At 63.2% G+C, this 25,417-nt stretch overlaps 1 protein-coding gene across 1 annotated transcript; it reads left to right on the top strand.

Moving 5' to 3' along the window:
- The first annotated feature begins 510 nt into the window (after window positions 1-510).
- CACNG3 (calcium voltage-gated channel auxiliary subunit gamma 3) lies at window positions 511-25,040 on the top strand. The gene is made up of 4 exons (XM_085591981.1): window positions 511-837; window positions 21,216-21,299; window positions 22,407-22,547; window positions 23,622-25,040. Exons 1-4 carry the CDS (start codon window positions 627-629, stop codon window positions 24,131-24,133), a joined length of 948 nt encoding a protein of 315 aa, XP_085448107.1. The 5' UTR covers window positions 511-626; the 3' UTR covers window positions 24,134-25,040.
- Window positions 25,041-25,417: the final 377 nt, after the last annotated feature.

Raw genomic sequence — 25,417 nt, 5'->3', positions numbered from 1 at the left:
CCCGCTCCATGTCCCAGGACAGTCCCGGTCCGGTCGCAGAATCCCGGTGGTCCCCGGGTTGGTCTCGGTGTCCCGGTGCCCGCTCAGTCCCGGCACGCAGCGGAGGGATCCCCCCGCCCGGTCCGGGTTTTCCTGTCGGGTCTCTCTCCCTTCTCCCGTGGCAGTCCCGATCCCAGCATCCCGGGGTGGGGTTCCCGGGGCAGTCACGGTCCCGGTCCCCGCCCAGCCCCGGCACCCCGGGGTGGGTTTCCCGTCCCGGTCCCCGTCCCCCCGGTGCCGGTGGGAGCGGGCGGGGGGCGGGTCCCGGCGGCGCAGCCCCCCGCGGGTCCCGCCCCCCGCTGCCCCCCGCCCCCGCCGCCCCCCGCCGCTGCCTTGGCCGGGCGGCGCGGGGGAGGCGCCGGGAGAGGCGGCGGGAGCGCACGGCGGAGCCGCTCCGCCGGGCCGGGCTGCTGCGCTCCGCGGGCTGCGCTCGGGCCATGCCTGCCGGGCTCCCCGGGGCCGGGCCGCCCCGCTCCGCGCCGCCGCGGGGGCCCGGCTCTCCGCCGGCCGCGGGGGCATGAGGCGGCGGGCGGCGGGCGGCGGCGCCGGCCCTTCCCCTGCGAGCCGCCGCCGGAGGATGAAGCAGCATGAGGATGTGTGACAGAGGCGTCCAGATGCTCGTCACCACGGTGGGAGCCTTCGCAGCCTTCAGCCTGATGACCATCGCCGTGGGCACCGACTACTGGCTCTACTCGCGCGGCGTGTGCAGGACTAAGTCCATGAGCGACAACGACACGAGCCGCAAGAACGAGGAGGTGATGACCCACTCGGGGCTCTGGAGGACGTGCTGCCTGGAAGGTACCGACCCCCGCGGCCCCAAAACTTCGGGGGAAGGGTTGCATCGCGGGACCCCCCACCCCAGATCCGCGCTCCCGGCGAGCGGCGCATTCCCCGGCCCCCCGAGCATCCCCCGGCCCGGCGGCCCCGGCGCTCCCCGCTGCCGCCTGCCGCTCCCCTCCCCGGGCACTCGCGGTGGCAGCGGGGTGGAACCTCAGGGGGGCCGCTCCCGGCGGGGCCGGGGGGAGCGGCTCTGCGGCTCCCCCCGTGCCGGGGAGCGGCGCTGGCGGCGGCAGACGCGCTGTGTCCTCCCGGGGAGCCGCGGGGCCACAGGTCCCTCTCCCGATCAGGAATGCGGGAGCGAGAGGCCCGCGGCTGCCGCCCCTCTCCGCGGCTCCCCGCGTCCCCGGCACCGGGGGCGCCCACCGCGCCCGGCGGTGCCGGCACCGCGCCCGGCTCCAGCGCCGGCCCGAGCCCGGCTCCAGCGCCGGCACCGAGCCCGGCTCCAGCGCCGGCACCGAGCCCGGCTCCAGCGCCGGCCCCTCTCCCTGCGAGCGGCGCGGCGGGGCGGGCCGGGCCGCCGCTGCCCCTCGGCGGGGCTGCCCCGGCGCGGTGCCCGCGGCCCCGCCGCCTGCCCGGCCTCGCCGCTTCGCCCCGCCGCTTCGTCCCGCGGCAGCGCCTGCCTGGCGAGGCCCCAGCGGCTGCCGCCCTCCCGCAGCACAGGCCACGCTTCGGGGCAGGTTCGCCCCGGAGCTGCTGGCGGAGGCGTCTCCGAGCACCCACGGGCTGTGGTTAAAGATGAGCTTTAACAGAGCCAGGCGCTGGCACCTGCGCAGCTGAAAATGGCCGATGGCAGCACCCTGGGCCCTAACTTTGGCAGAGTGGCAGCAGCGGGTGTCCTGTGTGCTCAGGAGAGCCTGCCCGCCTGCCCCGCTGCCCTGCGGTGCTGTCAGAGCGCCCCAGCCCCGGAGCGACCCCTCCGTGGCGGGGGCAGGCGAGCCACGGCGCTGAGCTGCTCCTCCACGTTGGAAAGTTCTCGGTGAGTCACGGCCACGGATCCAGAAATACCCCGTCTGCTCGGTCCTAAACGCCGTGAAGTCAGTCAGAGCTTTCTTATTGATTCAAGGAGGGTTTGGATCATGCTCTAATTCCGTAATATATAATTTGAGATAATCTGTCTCCCCTCTTGGGCCGAGGGAGCCAAGAAGCCAGGGATGTGAACGATGGGATCACTGGAGGCATGAGTAATACCCAAAATTCTTTGGTTTGCTACTTGTATTTCTTTTCCAGCCAATGTTTTATGTTTCCCTCACTGTGATCAATCACTGCTTTGGAAGGAGCCAGAGAGGGCCCGCTGCCCTGGGCACAGCTCACTCGGGAAAGGGCCTGGCAGTGCCACGGCAGAGCTCAGATCTGGATCCCAGCCATCCTCCCTGAGCCTGGGCACGGGGCTGGGAGCAGCAGGGCACTCCCTGTTCCTCATCCTACCCGCGATGGTGCCCTGGGAGCTGCGGGGGTGGCAGCGGGGCCGTGCGGGGCTCGGGCTCCGTCCTCCCTGCGTGGGCGCGGGGGCAGCGGGGCCGGGACAGGGAAGGTCCCAGCCCGTGCCCGGGGGGAGCACACGGGGCTGGGATGGTGCTGGGGCCGCTTATCACCTTCCCGGATGCTGCAGGGGAAGGCGCCCGGCCGGCTGCTAAGCGGCGCGCTGCTGGCAAGGGAAAACTTCCCCAGGCGAGCTGCGCAGGGCTCGGGAGCCGCTGCGGGGCCAGGAGCGTGCCGGGGCGGGGCCGAGCAGCCGGGCAGCGCCGGGGCAGCGCCCCGGAGCCGCCGCATGGCACGGGCAGCGCCATCCCTGCCGCAGGGCCTCGCTGCCCGCTGCTTTCTGCGCGCTCGGGCCCGAGGCAGGGACGGAGCCTCCGTCCCCGCGTGGGGCCGGCGCGGGCCGCCGCAGGGGCCGCTCCCCGCCGTGCACAGACGCTCTCAGCGCCCCGCAGAGCTGCGTGCCCCTCGGCGGCTCTTTGCGCCGCAGCGGGGCCGAGGCGCGCGGCGGGGCGGGAGTCGCGCGCGGCGGGGCGGGAGTCGCGCGTGGAGCGCCCGCGCTCGGCCGGGCGCGCCGGCTGCGAGCTCCCCGCGCAGCGCCTGCGTGGGAGCCGCGCCGCGTGAGCGTCACGAGCTCGGCGGGAGCGGATAACGCTGAATGGAGCCGCCGCAGAGCCACCCGCACCGGGAAACGCAAATCAGCGCTTGGCTCCACCGCTGCGGCCCGGGCGGGTGTTCCCAGCCCGCCGGGCCGCGAGAGGCCGCTTGGAATCGCAGCCTTTGGATCCCGGCTGCCGCTGCGCTGTGAGCGCCCGGCGGGCGTCCCCTGCGCGTCCCGCTCAGGTGTGAGCGGCGCCGGTCCCTGCGTGTCCCCTGTGGCCGCTCCAGCGTCACTCGCTGTCCTCTGTGCCCGCTGTTCAGAAGGGAGGCAAGCACGCGGCGCTCTGGGGAGAGAGCTGAAGTTGAGAGATAGCTGCTCAGGCTAGCGGTGTTTTCAAGAAAGTAACGGGACTTTGGTTTTCATCAAACTTAATTAAATTCAGCATCATTAAATGCAGCATCATTAAATGCAGGGAGGCTCCGTGTCCTCCCTGCTGCGTGGTGTAGATTGGGACTGGCTCCATGGCATCATGCGGATCTGAAACAGGCAGGAGGAGCAGGAGGATCTGGCCAAGGCTGCTCAAAATACCATATTTTAAGGCGATGTGGTACTTTTCCTTTCCTCCTTCATTTCCCTCATCAGAATAAAGTGCTCTGTCATTTCTGGAGGAGGCCAAGCGTCGCTCTGCCTGCCTCCCTCACAGAGGATGCTCAGCATCCTGCGCTCCCCTGGGGTGGGATGTGGGGTGTTTTGCAGGGGACGCAGACATCTTACGTCCCAGAGTTGTCCTTCGGCTGAGCTGTCCCCCTTGGCCCATCCTGGCCCCTCCAGTGTCCCCCTCAGCAGCTCCAGCACAGCCTTTGCCAGCCAGCAGTTCCTCCCTGCGGGGCCTGGGGAGCTTTCAGGGCTGCTCTTTCGGGACGATCCTGTCTGGATTCACGCACAACATCGCAGGTACCAGCAGCTGACCCCACGGCCCTCAGGACCCCGCCCAGTCCTTTCTGCAGCTCCTGCAGCTCCTGCAGCTCAGCCCTGGGTGGATGGTCACTCCTGGAGGCTGCACCCATCACGAGGGTGATCAGCCGTGTCCCCGGGCCGGGGGTTCCACTGGAGAGCTCGCGAGCTCCTCCAGCTCCCCTTGAAGACCAGAAACAATCTCTGGTACCGGGGTCTCCTGTAGCCACGGGGGCTGGCTGTGCATGTTCTGCCTGCTGCCAGTCTGGCTGCACACTGAGGCCGCTGAGCCCCTCACAGGGAGCCCCCAGGGTGGTGGGACCCCAGCCCAGCTGGTGGGACTGAGCAGCACCTCCTACCCCCAGCTGGAACTTGCTCTCCTGGTTTCCTCACTCCTGATCCTTGGAGCTGGCTCTGTGGAGATGGCCATGGCTGAATGAGGCCAAGGTGCCCAAACCTGCCTGAGCTACCTCCCTCATTCGCCAATATTCCCATCACTCTTTTCTCTGCCCTTTCCCTGTTTTACTCCCAGTTACCTCATGTTTTATTCAGTACTCTCACTAAAGCTGTTGCCGAAGCTCAGCGCTGCCCTCGGAGCAGGCGAGCCCGTGCAGGAGCATCCCCGGGATGAAGGGACTGTCCCCTGAGCTCCCAGCCCTGTTAATAAAGCACTGTTGGTTCTGCATAATACAGGTCTTTAGCTTCTCCAGGAGAGCTAAATCAAATACCCTGTGGAAGTCTTAAATGTATTATGTTACTGACTTCCTTTATCAGCTGAATTTATAACTATATCAGTTTGATAAACCTGTTTTCCACGAGGCTGTTTGACATTTGCCTCCTCCTCCTCCTCCGTTCCCACCTCTGCTAAGCCACGGGCAGTGCTGGGGACACAGCTCCTGCCTCTGCCCAGCGCATCACTCCTGGCATTCAACCAGCTTCCCCCTTCTTCTAGAAATTCAACAGAATACCAAGGTTTATTAAAATCCATTTTAGATCTTCAGAAGCCTTCCCAGCCCATTCTCGGGGTGCTCCTGGGAGGAAGTTCTCTGGTCCTCCCAACTCCGTGTTTACACTTCGCAGTCCTGTTCACATCCCCCCAGCTCCTGCCAGAACCCGGAGCCTGTTTGTCTCGAGTGCAGAACAGAAGTAGCTGATGAATAATTAAGCGTGTGTCACTTCTGCTCCGTGACTGACAGTTACACTGCCATGATCCAGTCATGGTTTCCACGGCAGGGAAGCTCCTTCCAACACAATGACAGAACTCCTTCTTGTTTTGCCTTGACCTTTCGGTTGCAGATTTATTTTAACTGATCCCACCAGCTTCTCCCATCAGCCGCCTGTGTGTGGCCTGCTGCTTCCCATATCAAAGTCCCCGATTTTTAATTCTTCAGTTCAGTTCCCATTCCCCCTTCCCGGGGGGCCCGGCAGGGGTGTGAGGTGCAGGAAAGCAGCTGCCCTTGCTCCTGAGTTTCCATTTTCCCTGTTGGTCTTGCCCGTGGCTGGTTTTGGCTCTGCTGAGCTGAGCTGGGTCGCAGTGAAGGGATTAAATCGGGCTGGAAGGCGCTGCCCTGGCTGGCCACCAGCTCTTCCCCTGCCTCCAGCTCCTCTCAGCCCTCTGAGTGAGGCCAAGCAGAGAATTTCCCCAAGGTGACAGCAAGATTGTTTCTGTTAGAAAGTTATTATCTTTAATTTTTAAAAGTGCCAAGCGAATGTCCCTGAGATTGCAATCACCCATGATGGAGCACTTTTTCTCACTACTCATTACGGGCAGGTATTTAAGGAGCTGCTCATCCTGTTCCTTGTCTGGTCAGTGTCTGTGGTAGATCCCCATCACCACCACTCCTCCGCAGAGCCCGGTCCAGCTCGGTGCCCGTGCTGGGGCTGGTGTGGTGGGGCTGCCAGGCTGCCCCACGGCCACGCGGGCACACTGGGCACGCTGGGCATGCTGACCTCATTGACCATGCTGACCACGCTGGGCACGCTGGGCACACTGGGCATGCTGGGCACACTGACCATGCTGGGCACACTGACCCCACTGACCACACTGACCCCACTGACCATGCTGACCTCATTGACCATGCTGACCACACTGGGCACGCTGGGCACACTGACCATGCTGGGCACACTGACCATGCTGACCACACTGACCACACTGACCTCACTGACCCCACTGACCCCACTGACCACACTGACCACTGACCCCACTGACCACTGACCCCACTGACCCCACTGACCCCACTGACCTCACTGACCCCACTGACCCCACTGACCACTGACCCCACTGACCACTGACCCCACTGACCCCACTGACCTCACTGACCTCACTGACCACACTGACCACTGACCCCACTGACCACTGACCCCACTGACCCCACTGACCACTGACCACACTGACCCCACTGACCACTCTGACCACTCTGACCACCCTGCCCAGCGGCCCAGCACCCCTGGCATGGACCCCACAATGACCCCGGCCATGGCTCTGCCGGGGTGCCACAAGGAGACCCCAGGGGTGGCATGTGGGGCAGGGGTGCACAGATGGGGGCAGTCAGCGTGGGCTGAGGGGGTGGGGGGGGGCGGGCTGGTCTGTGCAGCCAGGCAGGTTTGGGGCTGGTGGGAAGGGCTCTTTGCTCTTCGTTTCCTGAGGGCTGGGACGTGCTGAGTTTTCCTGTGCCATGGAGATGGAGGATGTGACCGAGGCACCTGAGGAGAGTGAGGGATGAAGGTGGAGAGGGACAGTTACCTGTCTGAGGGTACCTGTTGGGGTTTCCATCAGGACAGCCCGGAGCAGGGACAGCCCAGCCCTGGCACTGCTGTCACACAGCACTGAACACGTGCCCTGGGCACGGGGCTCTGCGCGGGGTCACAGACAACACCCCGGCACGGCCTTGGGTTTAGGGAATCCCTGAGCCTCGCCTTGGTGGAGGATGCATTGGATAAAAGTGAATTACTGTCCTCTAATGGAGATGGAAATGAAGCTGGCTGGACCTCAGGCTGCTCCAGACCCATGTTCTTGTGGCACAAGGCCAGATGCCACGAGTCACAAGAATCCTTCTGGGCACAGAGGGTCTCGTGCCCCTGCCAGCTGGCACCGTGGCTGCGGGCAGCCGTGCCTGCAGCTCCGCGGCTGCTCGGAGTGTCCGGGAGGAGCTGCGCCTCAGCCCGCTGCCACCAGCCCTGCTTCGAGCAGAGGCTGCAAAACCCACCCTGCTGGCGTGCTGCGGTGTTTTCTGGGCGGAAATCCTGACTTGCGGGGTGGGGGAAAGAGCCGGCTCCCTCCCTGCCTGCGGGCAGCACGCGATGGGTAAAAGGCCGGGAGCGGCTCAGAAACGGGCACTTTGCTGCTGCATAGGCGTGGTGCAGAGCTGTCATCTCCGGAGCTCTTCCCGTGTAATAGAGGCTGAATTTGAATGAGGCTCAAGTGGTTTTTTCCCATGCAAGGTCACTGGCTCCACGCCGGCTGTAAATAATTAGGGACGGTTGCCGAGGGCTGCGGGCAGCCGTGGCGTGGGGAGGGAGCCCCACGGGTGGGTGCGGGATCCTCGCCTTCCCAGCGAGGCGGGCACTGCCCGGGAGGTGCCAGCTTTGCTGGAGCAGCCAGGGAGCGATGCCCGGCTCCACTGCCAAGAGCTGCGTGGCCTTCGGTAAATCCCCTCTCTCAGCACGAGTTTTGCCTTCTGAAAGGTGAAGCCGGGTGGATTCAGCACCGCTCGCTCGGGGAAGTCCCCCCGCAGCGTGCCCGCCGGCCCGCAGGGTGATGCCCTCCCGTGCCCCCTGGCACAGCCCCGGGCACTGCGCAGGGCACGGCCAGGTGCGGGCAGACCCTCTGCAGTCCGGGGTGAGCTGAGCTGAGGCACCGAGCATGCTTCCCTCTCAGTGCTCCTCGCCTCTCCGTGGCTCCTGCTCACACGGCTTTCACCTTGGATTTTTAATGAACGCAGCGTGCACTTCCTAAACAGACAGCAACCTCCTTTTTCGGGAAATCAAAGATGCTCTGAGAGGTATATAAATGCACTAATCCGTAGGTGTGGGGGGTTGCTGCCGAGGGGTCCCACTGGGCAGGGGTCTCTCCGTGCCCCACCTGCTGCCAGGCACCCGCTGCCATGGACAGCAGCGCCGGCAGCTGCTGGGCCGGCCAGCTCAAGGGGAGAGGTGCCAGCCGTGCCCGAGTGCCCGCGAAGTGCCCGCAGGGAGGTGGGCAGGACGTGAGGAGGGGTCCTGCCGCTGCCCACTCCCTTTCCAGGAGGGCTGCCCGGCTTTCCAGCTGGGCTCCGCAGCTCCAACCCGCTCCAGCCTCTGGAGTGAGCCTGGGAAGGAGCCCCTGGGGCTGCTGGGTGCGTTTGGGGTCAGTGCTCGCTGTGAGAGGTGGGCTGGGGGGTTCACGCCTCTCCTGAGGCTCCCGGCTGGGTTCGCTGCGGCTGCGGGGCTCCGCTCCGAGGTTTGGGGCGCTTTCCTGGGGGTGTTCGCTCTGCGCAGCCCCACGCGGGCTGTGGGAGCCGCGGCTCGCTGCGGGCGTGCAGCAGCCCCAGAGGAGGGCCCGGATTAAGGAGACACCGCTGGGATGAGCGATGACAGTGCCGGGGTAACGCGGGCGGCTGTCCCGGGCTGCAGCTCTGCGGCGGCGGCTCCGCAGGCGGTGCGGGGAGCGGCGGGGCTGGGCCCGCACCGGGACCCGTCACACGAGCCTGGGGAACTCCGCCCGCCCGGCTCTGGGCCGGCCCGGGGCCCCAATGTTCTCGTTCCACACCGCCGGCACTCCCCAGCCGCCCCCCGCAACAGGTACTGGAGCGCCCAGCCAGGGCGCGCTGCGTGCCTCGAGCTGTCCGGCGCCTTTGGGTCCCTCCCAGGCAATTCCGGGGTGCCAGGATCCTGTGCTCACTTGCCCAGCGGAGGAGAGGCGGGGGGGCTCTTGCAGAAGGCTCTTGGTCCCTTTTGGGTGTTCCAGGACCCCCGGGCTCGCCCAGGGCCGGGGCACTGCAGGGATCCCTCGCTCTCTGCTGAGCACACCGGGTTCTCAGCCATGGCAGGAGGAGGGATCGTGCCTGCTGAGCGGGCGATAGGGTGCGATGATTGCCTCAGATAGAGCCTGTCTCTTATCTCCTGACAACGCAGTGGAAGACAAATCTCGCGCTGCTGGGCAGCAGAGGCAGGCTGAGCTGTTTGTTCCGTGCCAGGTCCTTGGGAACGGTGCTGTTTAATCCCACGGCCCGCTGGGAATGCCAGGCTGGCGGGAAGGGCAGTGGGCAGGTCTGGGAGCAGGACGCTCCCTGCTGCCATCCTGTCACCCTCCCTGGGGCTCCGTGTGTTTGCTGTTTGCCGAGTGCTTGGTATTGAAGGAGGAGAATTGAGATGGGCAGGAGCCCAGGCTGGGGACAGGGACAAGGGGGGACATGTGAGCTCCCAGCCTTTCTGGGGGACGCTGGGCACTCACGGGGATGTTGGCATTGGTGATACATCCTGAGGGACTTGGGCAGTAGTGAGCAGTGACAAAGGTGGTGTTTGAGGTTGGCATTTGTGTTCATGCCTGTGGAATGGTCACATTTCCAATTTCACTGGTGTTTTGGTAATTGTCCCCCAGTTATACCTTCACTCTCAGTTTGTGCCTGGAATCACAAGGGGAGGGGAGAGCACCCCAGAGAGACTACTGACAAGCAATGGCCCTTTTGAGGCGTGTCTGATTTAATTTACTAAAATCAGCCTTGGCTTGTGCTGCTGGCCTTGTCATCAAGCAGCTCGTGTCCTGAACTTCCCTGGTCCCAGAGATGGCACCTCCATTCCTCTGGTGAGGCTGGGCTCCCTCCTAACATGGCACAGGGACCCTTCAGGCAAGGCCAGTGAAGCTCAGCCGGGTGTTAAACACCAGCTTCGTGCAGCTGTGTGTGACACCTCAGCATCCCCGAGCGCCGTGGCAGAGCTGCGAGGGGCTGCGCCGTGCCCGGGCTGCTGCCTGCCTGGCAAAGGCCACTGCCGCTGCCCAGGCACGCTGTGCCCTCCCGGCAGCTGTCCCCGCTGCCATCCCGGCTGTGTCCCGGCCAGCTGGGACAGCGTTCCTGCCGGGACGCTCGGCATCCGTGCCCCTGCCGGGCAGCGGGGCTGGGCGGTGCGCGCCTGGAAACAGCCGCCCATGAAGCATTAAATGTACTCTGTCTCCTGCCCCGGCCCGCCCCAGTTCCCACCGCTGCCCCCATTAGCCTGCAGCGGCTCCCGGAGCTCAGCCCGCCCCGCTGCCGCCGGCTGAGCCCCGGCGATCCCCGCTCACCGCGGCGGAGGTGCGAGACGCCGCTGCCCCCGGAGCCCCGGAGCCCCCGGAGCCCCGGAGCCCCCGGAGCCCCGGCTGCCGGCTGGGGCACCCCGGGCCGGGGGCTGCGGGCCGGAGCCGCCGCCGTGCCCGCTGCGGCGTGCGGAGCCGGCCGCGCTGCCCCGGGCTCTGCAGAGCCGCTGTGCGCGGTGCGGGGTGCAGGGTGCGGGGTGCAGGGTGCGGGGTGCAGGGTGCGGGGTGCGGGGTGCAGGCTGCGGGGTGTAGGGTGCAGGCTGCGGGCTGCGGGCTGCGGGGTGCAGGGTGCGCGGTGCGGGCTGCGGGCTGCGGGGTGTAGGGTGCGGGGTGCGGGCTGCGGGCTGCGGGGTGCAGGGTGCAGGCTGCGGGGTGTAGGGTGCGGGGTGCAGGGTGCAGGGTGCAGGCTGCGGGGTGTAGGGTGCTGGGTGCAGGCTGCGGGGTGCGGGCTGCGGGGTGCGGGCTGCCACCGTCCGGCCGCTCGCCGCGGGCTCAGGGCCGGCTCTGCGCCTCAGGCAGGGCTGCTCCGGGCACGCGAGCTCGGCCGCCCTTTAGAGATCGCTCTCGACGTCGGCAGGAGCAGATCTCCCCTTCGGGATGAAGGCAAGCGTTGCACGGAGCCGGAGGAGCGGAACGGCCCGGCGGCAGCAGGCAGGGCCGGCTCTGGGCGGGGGCTCAGCCCCGCTGGGGCTCAGCGGCACCTCCCGCGCAGAGCCTGTTCCAGGGCCGTGAAATCCCCAGCTGAGCACCCAAAACCAGCAGATGCTCGTGATCTGCATCTCTCCAGTGCTCCCCTGCCCGTCTGTAAACTGGGGAGAGCAGAGTCATGGAACTGTGGAAGGGTGTGGGTTGCAAGGGACCTTCAAGATATTCAGTGCCACCCTCTGCAGTGGACAGGGACACCTCCCACTGTCCCAGGCTGCTCCAAACCTGTCCAGCCTGGCCTGGGACACTCCAGGGATCCAGGGGAGCCACAGCTGCTCTGGGCACTTGTGCCAGGGCCTGCCCACCCTCCCAGGGAAGGATTTCTTCCATAAATCTCATCTAAGCCTCCTCTCTGTCAGTGTGAAACCATTCCCTCTTGTCCTGTCATTCCTTGCCCTTGTCCTCAGTCCCTCTCCAGTTCTCCTCAGGGCTGCTCTCCATCCATCCATCCACCCATCCTCCTTCCAGAGAGTTCTCCAGCTGCTGGAGCACATCCCGAGAGCAGGTGCGTGCCCTCAGTGATGAGCAGGTGGAGCTGCTGGGCTGCAGCTGGGGCAGAGCTACTAAAGGCTGCTGCAGGCACAGCCCTCCCTGCAGAGATGTGTGCTGTGGGCTGAGGGCAATGCCACGGACCCCGGGCATGATCCAGAGCTGAAAATGGGGGAGCAAAGCCCCGGGAGCAGCCCCAGGTGAGTGCCGGGGCTGTGGAACTCCTGCTGTCCGTGGGACTGACTGACTGAGAGCAGCGGGGTGCACTGCAGGAGAGGAGGCTGGAGAGCCTTGGGTGAGTGCCCCCATCTCGGGGGCTTTCACATCTTCTCCTCTTCCCCTCGGAGCTCCCGCTGGCTCCTGAAGGGCACAGCCATGGGGGCTGGGGCAGTTTGGTGTTTGGAACGGCAGGGCCACATGGACTTGGGGCTGTTTAAAAGCTCACATTTTTTCTAGCAAAGGATTTTGTGCTTTGAGGTTTGGGAAGCTGGGGAAGGTGAGGCTGTTTAATGGCCAAGGGGATGGTGTGAGGGCTCAGGGACCACGAAGCAGCTTGCCCAGCTGTGACCCGAGTGGAGCAGCTCTGTAGCCAGGAGCGGGGTCCTGCAGCCTGGGCCGGAGGGCGCAGCGTGGGCAGGGGCAGCACAGCCTCAGACAGAGGAGCCCCATGGGCTGCCTGGGGCAGGGCAGTGCTCAGGGCCTGCAGCAGCTGCCTGCTGTGTGCTGGGAGCTTTTGGTGCTCTGAAATCCCACAGTGGTGTGTGAGGCATGAGGTGCACCCTCCCTCACCACCAGTGCCCAGGCAGGGAGCCTGCTGCCAGTGCAGCAGTGCCAGGGTGCTCCCAGACAGGGCAGGGAGAACGCGCAACACCACGGGAGTGCCCTGGGTCTCTGGGCAGCCCAAAAGGGCAGCTTTTGTTTCCTGGATGGGGAAGACAAGGTTGGCGTCGCTCGCTGGTTCACCAGCAAAGTTCTCTCCCGATGCTCCGTCTGCAGGAGGGTTCCTTCTCGTTCTCCAAAAAAAGCCAAGAGTGAGACTATGGTGCTACTCCCGAGCGCCGCTTTCCCCATCTGGGCGTTGGAGCCGCTCCGCGGGGCCGCTTCCCTCCCGCAGATGGTGAGGAGGCGGCGCTGCCTCCGGCAGGCAGCAGCTAAATCCGGCCGGGCCGGCTGCGCTCGGAGCCGGGGCCGGGCCGGAGCCGCAGCCCGGCCGGGGGAGCCGGGGGAGCCGGGAGAGCCGGGGGAACCGGGGCAGCCGGGGGAGCCGGGGCAGCCGGGGGAGCCGAGGGAGCCGGGGCAGCGGGGCAGCGGGGGAACCGGGGCAGCCGGGGGAGCCGGGGCAGCCGGGGCAGCCGGGGAACCGGGAGAACCGGGGGAGCCGGGGCAGCCGGGGCAGCCGGGGAACCGGGAGAACCGGGGGAGCCGGGGCAGCCGGGGCAGCCGGGGAACCGGGAGAGCCGGAGGAGCCGGGGCAGCCGGGGCAGCCGGGGGAGCGGCGATGCCAGCGCCTCCCTCCCGCACCGGCAGCGCCCGCTGCTCTCCCCGCAATAAACAGGCTGTGATGGATCGAGGCCCCGTTAACACATCAGCTGAAAACTTCAAATATTTATACCGGGAAGATGTGACAGAAGTATAGATATATTTTTAAAAGGCAGGTGCTGGAGTGGCAGTCGTGTATTTGAACTTCAAATACTTGCCTTCAAATCTATGCTATAAAAGAGGAAGAACGTAATAAATTTAATATCGCTTTTTCAGGGAAAACAACCTGCCGAGCCTCCTCCCAGGCTAAATGTGCTTTAAAGATTGACTGTGCAGCTGTAATAACTATTGATGAACTGTAAACATGAAAAGATCTCCCTGCTCCCGGCCTGTCAGGAGCATTAGGGTGGAAATGCTCTGTGCTCCGCTCTGGCATGACTCACCGAGGCCTCGGCAAATGTGTTTATTTGTAAAGATCCTTATTTCAGAAATAGTGACCTTTTTAATGCCTCGTGCAGAGAGCTCAGAAATTCGAAATTGCCTTCTGGCGACTGGCTCGTCTCGCTGCAGCTCTGACAGTGCTTTTCATGGCCATTTACATATTTTTAGCCTGGATATTCTGCACTGTGGGGCTCCTTTGCAGAAGGATTTTCTTTCTGCAGCCCTGGGCTGAGGTCAGGCTGTGCCAGGGGCACGGAGGGGCTCACTGCCCACCGGGCACCCCCAGCACCTCCCGAGCTTCTGCCCGGCGCCTCTCCGTGGGATGGAGGTGGTGACATCTCCTTCAAACAGGGACTGTGGTGCTGATTGTAAATGTAAGCAGCTGCTTCACCTTGAAATAGGGAATATTAAGGGTGGGCAGGCCCTGGCACAGGTGCCCAGAGCAGCTGGGGCTGCCCCTGGGTCCCCGGCAGTGCCCAAGGCCAGGCTGGACACTGGGGCTGGGAGCAGCCTGGCACAGTGGGAGGTGTCCCTGCCATGGCAGGGGTGGCACGGGTGGGCTGTGAGGTCCCTCGTGGCCCAGGCCACTCTGGAATCCTGTGATGATCCCATGAAGAGACAGTTTTTCCAGGCTGCTGTACACCAGGGTGTCCCTGCTGGCCCTGACGCTGTCACCTGCCAGGCTCTGTGCTGTCACTGCCACTGCTCCAGTCTGAAAGTGGCCGTGCCCCCTGTGCCAGTGGCTGTCCCTGGCCCCGAGTCCCTGCTGGTGCCACAGGTGCCAGCCCAAGCCCCTGCAGCAGCAGCGGGGCTGTGGGTGGGCAGAGCGGTGCCCCAGCCCCTCGCCCTTCCCGGGGCAGGATCCCTGAGGCTGGGATGGCTCCTCCAGGTCCCCCCAGGGTGGGAGATGCTCCCCGTGTGAGGAAGCCGTGCCAGAGCAGGTATTCCATGCCCTGCTGGAGATTCCAGGCCATGCTGGAGCAGGAATTCCAGCCGTGCTGGAGCAGGAATTCCAGCCGTGCTGGAGCAGGTATTCCACACTGTGCTGGAGCAGGTATTCCACACTGTGCTGGAGCAGGTATTCCAGGCCGTGCTGGAGCAGGTATTCCAGGCCGTGCTGGAGCAGGTATTCCAGGCCGTGCTGGAGCAGGTATTCCACCTGTGCTGGAGCAGGTATTCCAGGCCATGCTGGAGCAGGTATTCCACACTGTGCTGGAGCAGGTATTCCACCTGTGCTGGAGCAGGTATTCCAGCCGTGGTGGAGCAGGTATTCCAGGCCGTGCTGGAGCAGGAATTCCAGCCGTGCTGGAGCAGGAATTCCAGGCCGTGCTGGAGCAGGTATTCCAGCCGTGCTGGAGCAGGTATTCCACACTGTGCTGGAGCAGGTATTCCACCTGTGCTGGAGCAGGTATTCCAGCCGTGCTGGAGCAGGTATTCCAGGCCGTGCTGGAGCAGGTATTCCAGGCCGTGCTGGAGCAGGTATTCCAGCCGTGGTGGAGCAGGTATTCCAGGCCGTGCTGGAGCAGGAATTCCAGCCGTGCTGGAGCAGGAATTCCAGGCCGTGCTGGAGCAGGTATTCCAGCCGTGCTGGAGCAGGAATTCCAGCCATGCTGGAGCAGGAATTCCAGGCCATGCTGGAGCAGGAATTCCAGGCCATGCTGGAGCAGGTATTCCAGGCCGTGCTGGAGCAGGTATTCCACACTGTGCTGGAGCAGGTATTCCACACTGTGCTGGAGCAGGTATTCCCGCCGTGCTGGAGCAGGTATTCCAGCTGTGCTGGAGCAGGTATTCCAGCCGTGCTGGAGCAGGTATTCCAGCCGTGCTGGAGCAGGTATTCCACGTTCCTGGGCCATGACTACCCGTGGCTCCGTGGTGTTGGGCGGTGGCACCGCTCCTTCCTGCCACCACTGCTCATCCCAGCATGCTGGGAAGGATATCCTGGTGCTTTTCTGCTTCTTCTTCCAGCCTTTAGTGGCGCCCTACAATTCCAGCTCGCTGATTTATATTCAGAGTTATGAATATCTCCTTTCTTCTCTTTGTTGGGCCTGTTTATATTTTTATAGCTGTTTGCTTATTAGCCAGGCAGTTTCCAAAGCAATGCAAACTCCCGTCATGGTGATGAGTTTTCAGGCAAAACAACTCTTAAATCATTCTCTGTACACAGTTGTGCTTTTATGCTTAAATCCATTCTCCGAAGTGATCTGGCTTGTAATTGTTTTCTGCTCTGTGAACTGACCTCTCAAAGCACCAGGAGTCTGCGCCGGTGCCTCGGACTTGCCTCCGTGTGCCCATAAGAAGCATCATCAAGCCATGATTGCTTGGACTTGAGCAGCAACTAGTTTTTAATTCTGTGATCCATTCCCCTTCAGCTGTCAACACGGAGTCGAAAATAGCACTCCCCTGTGCTGGATGCCACGCTTCACAGCTATGAAATTGTCATTTATAGGTTTTTAGAAATTCAGAGGACATTTTAATATCGGTGAAGTGAAACCTCCAGCTCCCCATCATAATGCAGCTTCTCTCCTCCTCGGTATAAATTGGTGCTTAAGCAGCCTGGGGATGATCCGGCCTCTGCCGAGCCCGGGCTGGGAGCAGCACCCGAGCACCCACAGCCACAGATTCCCTTTGTCTGCACTGCTGGCAGCATTTCACCAAGGGAGCCCAGCTGTTACACTCCTGACTCTTGGTTTTCCCCCGGTCCTGCCTGGGCAGATTTTGTTCCCAGTGTTCTGGACGTGAAACTTGTGTGTCAAACTCGCTCCTACAAATGAGCATCTGGATCTGTCTGTTAATTATCCAGCTGCATAGAGGGGCCATAGAATCATGGAAAGGTTTGGGGTGGAAGAGACCCTAAAGACCAGGCACTCATACCAGGGTTGGGCCGGGGGCTTCTTCCAGCTCTAGCCAGCCCTTGGAGCATGGAAAGGGGACAGGGGGATGAGCCCAAGCCCCCTTTGCCAAAGGGGCACAGAGCTCCCACCCTGCAGGACAGACCCTTCCCCACACCCTGCTAGAGAAGGTTGTGGGGCCCAGGAATCTCCCAGAGCTGAGCTGGCCACCCCTGTACCTTCAGCCAGAGGGGAGGCTGGAAGGCAAAGCCTTCCCAGAATTCACCCATTAGCCCAATAAGTGTAAAACGTTCATTAAAAGGAGAGCGGGACCCTCCTCTGGCTGCACGGGGGAGCTCCTGGAGCTCTGGGGGGCTCAGCCAGGCCTCCTGCCCTGCCCCATCTCTTACCATCAATGCCTCCAAGCAGGCAAATGAACCAAAGATATTTTTTTAATATAATTGTCAGAATTGTATTAATTTAAACAGATAAACTCAATCAGTGAAGCTCATTAATTTCTAGCACACGGCTTATTTACGCCAATTCCGGCTGCTCCAGCACTCATTGCGCTCTCATAGGAATGTCAATTACCTTTTAAAATAAAAATCAATGTTTATCCACTGTTAAAGATAAAACATGGAATGATTTCCTTAGACGTGCTGATGAGTGCTCTCCTCCCCAGCAGGATCCCAGCGCTCCTGGCACTGGCAGCCGCTGCCCACTGCCCGTGCCACGGCGGGGACAGCAGAGCAGGGCCACCAGGAGCCCCGGACTCGCCTCAGCCCCTGCGCCCAGCCCAGCCTCTGCCCAGGAGCGTGGTTCTCCTGCCATGAGCTCCAGCAGTGTGGAAGGACAGAGGGAGGAAGGTTGGGAGGATACAGGGAGGAAGGAAGCTCAGGAGAGCGTGGGGGGAGCCCCTGGAAGCCGCTCCAGAGTGTTACCTGATTACTTTTCTAATGAGGAAAAACGAGAAAACCCTCAGAGCAAAGGGCTGGAAATCACCCATCAGCTGCAAACTTTTTTTTTCCTCCTCTATTATTCAGAATTGTTTTGCTTTTCTGAACTGCCTTGTGTAGGTTGCACCAACCCCACAGATTCCAGAATGGGAGATGATGAGTCACTGTCAAAATGTAGATTTTTTTTTTTTCTCGTTTTTTTCCCGTTTAGCGCTGCTGAGGGAGTGAAGTCCCTGTGCCGAGCGCTGGCACCTCGCGGGCTGGCGCTGCCAGGAGCTCCCAGCCCACCCGTGGTGTGAGCGCCAAGCTGCGCTCGCCGTGTCCCCCGTGGGGATGCCCATCGCGGGCAGCTCCTGCTCGCCGCAGCCCGGCAGAGCGCCCCGGGGTGCCCGGGCTCTGTGCCCTGCCAGCCGTGTGCTGGGCTGGCCCGGCTCGGCCAGCGCAGCGCGGCCACCTCTGCTGCCTCCTCGCTCCCGCATTCCTTCCGTCTGACTTGGGTTTTTTCCACTGCTGGGGGTTTTTTTAATACATAAAAACAGGGGGAAATGTCCTTCGGAACAGGCGTATCTGTGTAGGTGCCTCTGCTCAGGCACCAGCCTCCAGCGCAGAGAGGGGGAGAGGGTGTGAAACGCAGACGGAGCCGGATCCCGGCGTGGGGCTGCTGGGCCGATGGGATGTGCTGCGGGACAGCTCAGTCCTGCCGAGGAGGAGGAGGAGGAGGAGGAGGAGGATTCCTCCCACCGCCAGGTGCTGAGGAGCCCAGCACCCTCCCAGCAGCGGGGCTGGCGGCTCGGGGGTCTCGCCTCCCTCGGCCGCTCTGCGGTGGGCTCGGGGCCAGCACGTGTGTGTGAGGTGGCAGTTCGGGTCTGAGGAGTCACGGAGCTGCTGGGATGGCAAGGACAGGTCCCCGGGCTCCCCAGGGCTCCCCAGGGCTCCCCAGGGCTCCCTGGAGAGCAGAGAACAGCCCCACTCCCTGGAGAGCAGCCCCTGGCCTCGGCTCCAGCAGCAGCTCCGGGGGCTGCTCAGCGCTGCGGGTCAGGGGCTGCAGCCACCCCACAGCTTCTCTGACGCTCCTCTAGGCTGCTGTGTGTCCTTGAACTCAGTGTTGAAAATCTGGTGATGCGGGAGGCAAACAATGTGCTGGGGGGTGGCTGAGAACCCCCCTCCCCAGCCTTCCCCAGGGCCACAGGAGCTGCTCGGTGCCACGCTGAGCCCAGTGCAGTGGCCACTGGGCCCTGGCTGACACTGGGCCCTGTGCAGTGGCCACTGAGCCCTGGCTGACACTGAGCCCAGTGCAGTGGCCACTGAGCCCTGGCTGACACTGGGCCCTGGCTGACACTGGGCCCTGTGCAGTGGCCACTGGGCCCTGGCTGACACTGAGTCTGGCTGACACTGAGTCTGGCCACCACAGACCCAAAGCCCGGAGCTCTGCGGTCTCACACCAGGGACCTTGTGCAAAGAGCCTCAGGATGCCTTGCAGAGCCTGGAGCTGGGGAAGGGAAGGAATATGGATGAATTTCTCTCCATCTCTCCAAGCATCTGGGAGGTGGGTGGGAGGTAAAAAAAGATGAGCCCTGAAGTTTTAATTCCTCGGAGATATTTAGGTATCTTGCTCCTGTTACTCAGGGAGTGCAGAGCCTGAGCATCTCTAGGATTGTGCAGCAGGCTCCTTCCTACCCCAGCACTCCCCAGCGCAGCGCCGACCTCTGGTTCTCCAAAATATTAATTTTCAAAGAACTTAGATCATAATGACCCGTCACTGCCCTCAGATGGACTCAGGGTAACACAGTGCCTTCAGGAAGGCCATTACTGGAAACCACAACTTGGGAGATAACTCACTCGGATTTATCAGGAGCCGCAGAGAGCTGAGGGCTGGAATGTGACCTTGGCTCCTGGCTGAGCCACTACGAGGGGAGCAAGGAATTTTGTTCTCATTTAAGAGTGGTCTCAGCTCATCCTCCTAAGCCTGAGCCTTCCTTTGCACACACCAGTAGCACCCAGAACGGTCCCTGGAAAATCGTTCCACCAGATGAAACGTAATGAGATTTTAACAGCCGAACTGGAGCTCTTTAGTCTCCCGGCTCGTCGGGCTGGGATCGATATTCTCGGCTGCATTTCCAGCACTGCAGCCGCATTTCGCTCACAGCCCCCTCCCCGTCCCCCCGGCCCTCCCCGGGGAGAGGGGCTGTGACAGGAAAACAACCTGAGATCAAATCAATTAATTGCTCTGCGTGTGCCGCTGCGGGCGGAGCGGGAGCTCAGCGGAGCGGGGAGAGCACGAACCGCGCCCGGGGCCGGGGCTGCTCCGCGGGGCTCCCGCGGCGCGGGGCCGAGCGATGGAAGGGGCCGGGCAGGGCAGGATGGGCAGGATGGGCAGGATGGGCAGGATGGGCAGAATGGGCAGGATGGGCAGAATGGGCAGGGCAGGATGGGCAGAATGGGCAGGATGGGCAGGGCAGGGCAGGATGGGCAGGATGGGCAGGATGGGCAGGATGGGCAGGGCAGGGCAGGGCAGGATGGGCAGGGCAGGATGGGCAGGATGGGCAGGATGGGCAGGATGGGCAGGGCAGGGCAGGGATGCCCGCGTGGACCTGCGGCCACTGAGGGTGTGGTACGAGTCCATTGCTGCCAAATGGGGCCCCTGGCAGCCAGGCAAAGGCAGGGCTCGCTGCCAGCCTGGGGCCGTGGGGCTGGGACAGGGACAGCGCCAGACAGGGAGAGCGCTGGGCAGGGACAGGGGCAGGGACAGAGCCGGACAGGGGCAGGGACCTGCTGGCTGAGGGTGTGACACAGGGCCCGGCTGGCTGAGGATGTCACACGGGACCTCCTGGCTGAGGGTGTGACATGGGACCTGCTGGCTGAGGGTGTCACACGGGACCTGCTGGCTGAGGGTGTGACATGGGACCTGCTGGCTGAGGATGTCACACAGGGACCTGCTGGCTGAGGATGTGACACAGGGACCTGCTGGCTGAGGATGTCACACAGGGCTCGGCTGGCTGAGGATGTCACACGGGACCTCCTGGCTGAGGATGTCACACAGGGACCTGCTGGCTGAGGGTGTGACATGGGGACCTCCTGGCTGAGGATGTCACACAGGGCTCGGCTGGCTGAGGATGTCACACGGGGCCCGCTGGCCGATGTTGTGAGCCGCGGCCCCGCTGCTGCCGGGGCTGTGTCCCAGGCAGGCCCCTGAGCAGCTCCCTCATCCATGCCTGGAGCCAGTTCCAGCCGCAGCCCCCAGGGCCGGGGTTCCCTCCTTGAGGAGCTCCCTGGAGCTCGGAGGGCCCTTTTTGGGATGCAGCCTTGTCGCGCTGTGTGCTCGGAGGCTGAAGTCGCGAGTCAGGCGGCTCGGCATTGCCATGACGACGAGCATCAGCTGGTGAACAGAGGAGTAAAGGAGACCAAATAAATGTCAGCGTGTGAGGAGGTGCTGCGGAGCCGGGCTGCCCCTGGCCCGGCCGTGCTGCTCTGCCCGTGCCCGCTCAGCCCCGTCCTGCAGCCCCGCTCTGGCAGTGCCTGGCGGCTGCACAGCAAAGGGGCACGCAGGGGCAGCTCGTGGGGCAGAGCCTGCCGGCTCTGGGCGCTGGAAGAAGACAGGGGGAAGCCCAGAGCTGGGAGGAGGAGGCCAGGGGCTGTGCTGTGGAGCTGGGCTCCTCCCCGTGCCCAGTGCACCCTCTTCTCCCACAGTCCCCAAAGCCACGGGAGCAGGCGATTGTCCCTCGGATGCTGCGTCTCCCTCTGATGACAGCTCGCCTCCTCCAGACCCTCATCTTCAGGCTTTGGCTGATGCCTGTCGTGCTGCTCAGCTCCCTGAGCGCAGCCTGGCAGCGTGCAGGACACCCTGGGGTCGGCTGGTGCTGCCTGGAGCCCTGGGCGTGGTGCCATGTCCTCCTGGTCCATGGCAGAGGGGACACAGGCAGCGTGGCCTGAGCACGGGCTCTAGAGCCGGGGTGCTGGGGGGCTGCCCTTCCTCTGGGGAGATGCTGCAGCTCCTGCCAGCCCTCGTGCCCCTTGCTGCTCCAGGGCAGTCCCACTCTGTGCCTCAGTGTCCCCTTTTAGAGCATGCAGGCCCCTGGGCTGCTGCACATCCTGGCCAGCGCTGGCTTCTGAGCATCTCCTGGCTTGTGTCTCCCCAGGAACCTTCCGAGGAGTGTGCAAGAAAATCGACCACTTCCCTGAGGATGCAGACTACGAGCAAGACACGGCCGAGTATCTCCTCCGTGAGTCTGCTCCCCTGTGGCACACATCCCCTGGGTCACCCAGCAGGGCACCCCTCCCTGTCCCCTGGGCCACCCAGCAGGGCACCCCTCCCTGTCCCCTGGGCCACCCAGCAGGGCACCCCTCCCTGTCCCCTGGGGCACCCAGCAGAGGCTGCTCTGGGGCAGACCACAGGCTTCCACACAGCACCCCAGAACGGCCCAGGTTGGAAGGGACCTTAAAGCCCAGCCCAATCCACTTTCCCACACGGATCAGCTTCCAAAAGCACAGCAGAGAGTAATGAATGCAGCAGATCACTACCTGCTGCACCAAAAATACCCTGTGCCTAGGCTTGGGCTCTCATCCCTCAAATAGGGCTGTTATTAAAGCAGAGGAATACAGAGAAGCTCCATTAAAATTCCACTCCTGGGGGCTTTAAAATAGATTTTTACTTTAAATGTGAGAGGGGGTGGGAGAACTTCAGCACTAATCTACTGGAACTGCAAAGCCATTTCATTAAAGTCGCACTTCTCTCCACTGGGTGAGCAGAGATGTGGAAATCTGAGAGTCCAGAGCAATGACTGGATGAGCCACGGGCACAGGGCCCTTCTGCCAGGATCCCTCCAGCCCAGCAGCTCGGGGGAGCCCCAGGGCTGCTGCGTGCCCCTGCTGCCTCTGCTGCTGTTAGGAAATGCCCACGCTGAGGGACAGTGCCCCTTGTCTGCAGGGCACCCTCACCCACGGGACTGCCCATGCTTTCCGTGACAGAGGGCAAATGTGGGTGAGATGTACAGGAGGAATCCTGCCCTGGCAGGGTGGGCAGACCCTGGCACAGGCTCCTAGAGCAGCTGTGGCTGCCCCTGGATCCCTGGCAGTGCCCACGGCCAGGCTGGATGGATCTTGGATCAAGCTGGGATAGTGGAGGTGTCCCTGCCCACGGCAGGAGGTGGGACTGGATGGTTTGAAGGTCCTTTCCAACCCAAACCATTCCAGAGCTCCATGACAAGCAGAGGATCCTGGTGGGGACCAGTGCTGGGTGTTCCCACCCATCCTGGCAGCACAAGGGTGCCCTTGCACGGATCCTTTCAGGCGGTGCCAGGGGCTGATGCTGCCCCTCTCCTGCCCCACAGGTGCGGTGAGAGCCTCCAGCATCTTCCCCATCCTCAGTGTGGGGCTGCTGTTCTTCGGGGGCCTGTGCGTGGCCGCCAGCGAGTTCTACAAGAGCAAACACAACGTCATCCTCAGCGCCGGCATCTTCTTCGTCTCTGCAGGTAGGAGCTGCCCGGGGGGCTCCTCCAGCCCGGGGGAACACGGGGAGCAGGGCTGGGCTGGGGGTCCTCCCAGGCTGCCAGCACAGAGAGATTCTGAGGTCTGAGAGCTGCTCCAGCCCTGTGGCAAAATCCCCACAGAGGGGAAAAGCCATCAGGGCTCTCTGGCCGTGCTCCCTGTGCCCCCTGCCCTGCCTCGAGCGAGCCCACGGGGGGGAACAGCCCAGGGTGGCTCCCCAAGTGCAGCCATTCCCTGGGGGGTACAGAGCCTGGGACGGGGACTGGGGGCTCTGCCCTCCATCCTGGACTGTCAGTGGGCACTGTGCCAGCAGCAGCAGGACCAGGCAGAGCGGCTGCCACATGGAAACACTCCCTGGAGAGGCTGTTCCTGCTGGGTTACTCATTTCTCTGTGCTGTTCCCCAACGCTTCCCCTGATTATCGCGTGACAATGTCTTTGTCTCAAGGAACCGCTCTATTTTGTGTTTTTCTTCTGCCCACAAAAAGACAAATGACTCTTCCTCCTTGGCTGGCAGGAGCTGTTGATGCAGATGAGAAAACAGCAGAGAGAACATAATCGATTCATTAAGTAAATCTGGGAATGCACCAGCCTCTCCCCAGCCTGCAGCACAGCCCCACCGGCTGCTGGCAGGGCACAGGCTGCCCCTGTCCCAAACAAAGCCTCAGAACTCCACCAGAAATGGAAAGACACGGAGCCATTCCAGCTTCCATTCCATTGCGACCTGGCTTCATGCTGGGGATCCCCCTGTGCCCCTCAGGCTGGCTCTGCTGCTGCGTGGCACCAGCCAGGCTCCTGCATTCACTGCTCAGCAGAGCAAAGCGCCGCCAGCTCCCGAAATGTCCCTCTTCCAGAGAAAGCAGCGCTTATTGCTCCTTCCTGGAACATACAGGGATAAGGGGACGTGTCAGGGAATAGAAAGGTGTCCTGGGGATTGGCAGAGGTCTGCGGGGGGATCTGGTCCAGGTGTGCTGGCAGAGGGTCGGTGCCCCGTGGGGACGCGTCCCCCCAGCCTCCCCTGGCACTCAGGCGAGCGCCTGTCCCGCTCGTGCCCCCGCAGGTCTCAGCAACATCATCGGGATCATAGTCTACATCTCGGCCAACGCGGGGGACCCGGGCCAGAGCGACTCCAAGAAGAGCTACTCCTACGGCTGGTCCTTCTACTTCGGGGCGCTGTCCTTCATCATCGCCGAGATGGTGGGGGTGATCGCCGTGCACATGTACATCGAGAAGCACCGCCAGATCCGCGCCCGCTCCCACTCGGAGCTGCTCAAGAGGTCGGCCTTCACCCGCCTGCCGCCCTACCGGTACCGCTTCCGCCGGCGCTCCAGCTCCCGCTCCACCGAGCCCCGCTCCCGGGACATGTCGCCCATCAGCAAAGGCTTCGGCACCATCCCCTCCACCGACATCTCCATGTTCACGCTCTCCAGGGATCCCTCCAAGGTTACCATGGGCACGCTGCTCAACTCGGAGCGGGACCACGGTTTTTTACAGGTCCACAACTCCATCCCCAAAGAGTTCAAGGAGTCTTTGCACAACAACCCGGCCAACAGACGAACCACGCCGGTCTGAGGCGGGCCGGGCCGCGGGCAGGCTGCATGGCATCACCCTCGTGACGGTGTAACCTGTGAAACCCCGTTTTTAAGGACAAACCCGGAGCTCCCCGTGCCCCTGCCCGCGGGGCTGGTTTTTCACTCCTGAGACGCCGCTGGCCGGGCCGGGCCGCTGCGGTGGGAGCGGGACCCCCGGCGGGGAGGGGACGGGGCTCGCCGGGAGCCCGGCCCTGGCGCCCTGCGGACTGAGCGGGCTCCAGCCCCCGGGACCGCGGCTTCCCGAGGTCTCCGTCGTTCGTGTGATCATACCCGCAGTGTTCCCATAGCTGTGTGTCCATGGAAATGCTGGCCGTAGCCCTGTCCGTGAGAACCCCTGACCCGGTAGCTCCATTGCGGTGGAATGGCCTGGAAGTCGGAGCTGGGAGCACTGAGCTGGTGCCGGAGCGATGCTTGTGTTCCAACCCCTTTCCCTGTCGTGCTGGATGGAGTGCTCGGGCTGGGTTCCTCTATGGCATTTCGTGCATGCATTAAATAGCTTGGAATTCAATTTTGTCATGTCGGGTTGGAAGAAACATCCTTTTGCAATTTTCTGTGGTCTCGAAAGGGCTTATTTCCTTCCCTCCTTCCCTCCCTTCCCTCCCTTCTTCCCTCCTTCCCTCCTTCCCTCGAAAGGACTCAGGAGCAGAATTACTCCAGTGACTGGTAGCAAGTATCCAGCGTTCAATTCACCTCCAATGTTGCAAGAAAATGAGTTACTTCCCTGCAGTTGGTACACACGCAGTCAGAGCTGGCTGGCTGGGCACAGCCGAGGGGCAACGCGCGACCTTGGTGCTGCGGGAGCGGCTGCAGCCGCCTGCGGATGGGGTGTGATTCCCTAATGGCTGGGAGATCCATGAGAAAAACAATAAAATTGTCCAGTTTGGCAAGTTCCTTGGCTGAGTAGGTCACACTGGCCCTGCAGTGGGCACCGGAGAGGGCGCAGCGCGGCCGGCAGGGAGGAGGGAGCTCAGGCTGGGACTGCCGGGGCAGGCGGGGGGCTCAGCTCTGAACGCTCCCCTGGAGCGGAGCTCGTCTGAGTGGAGGCGGCTTTGAAGCACTTGGTCCGCGGCGATGTGTCACTTAATTGAAATCTTATTTTACCTTCTGACAGAAGGGGCAGATTCCCACAGGCTCCCCGGGGCTGCCCTGCGGCCGGCGGGGCTCTCGTTCACTCGGCTCTCGCAGAAGGGAACTTCGGGTGTGCGGTGTGTGAGCCCGAGCAGCCTCGCCTGGCTCTGCTGCCCAAAGCCAGCACATCCTAATC

The sequence above is a fragment of the Lonchura striata genome, chromosome 14 (assembly GCF_050655825.1).
Source record: "Lonchura striata isolate lonStrDom1 chromosome 14, ASM5065582v1, whole genome shotgun sequence".
NCBI classification, from domain to species: domain Eukaryota; kingdom Metazoa; phylum Chordata; class Aves; order Passeriformes; family Estrildidae; genus Lonchura; species Lonchura striata.
Note: the sequence above shows the minus strand (reverse complement) of the source record. Positions and strands in the feature narration are given on the sequence as shown.

Bases quoted from the DNA above. Each gene is read 5' to 3' on its own strand.
- CACNG3 (XM_085591981.1), top strand. From the start codon at position 627: ATGAGGATGTGTGACAGAGGCGTCCAGATGCTCGTCACCACGGTGGGA. The intron at 838-21,215 runs GTACCGACCCCC...GTGTCTCCCCAG, and splicing joins GAGGACGTGCTGCCTGGAAG to GAACCTTCCGAGGAGTGTGC. The intron at 21,300-22,406 runs GTGAGTCTGCTC...CCTGCCCCACAG, and splicing joins CACGGCCGAGTATCTCCTCC to GTGCGGTGAGAGCCTCCAGC.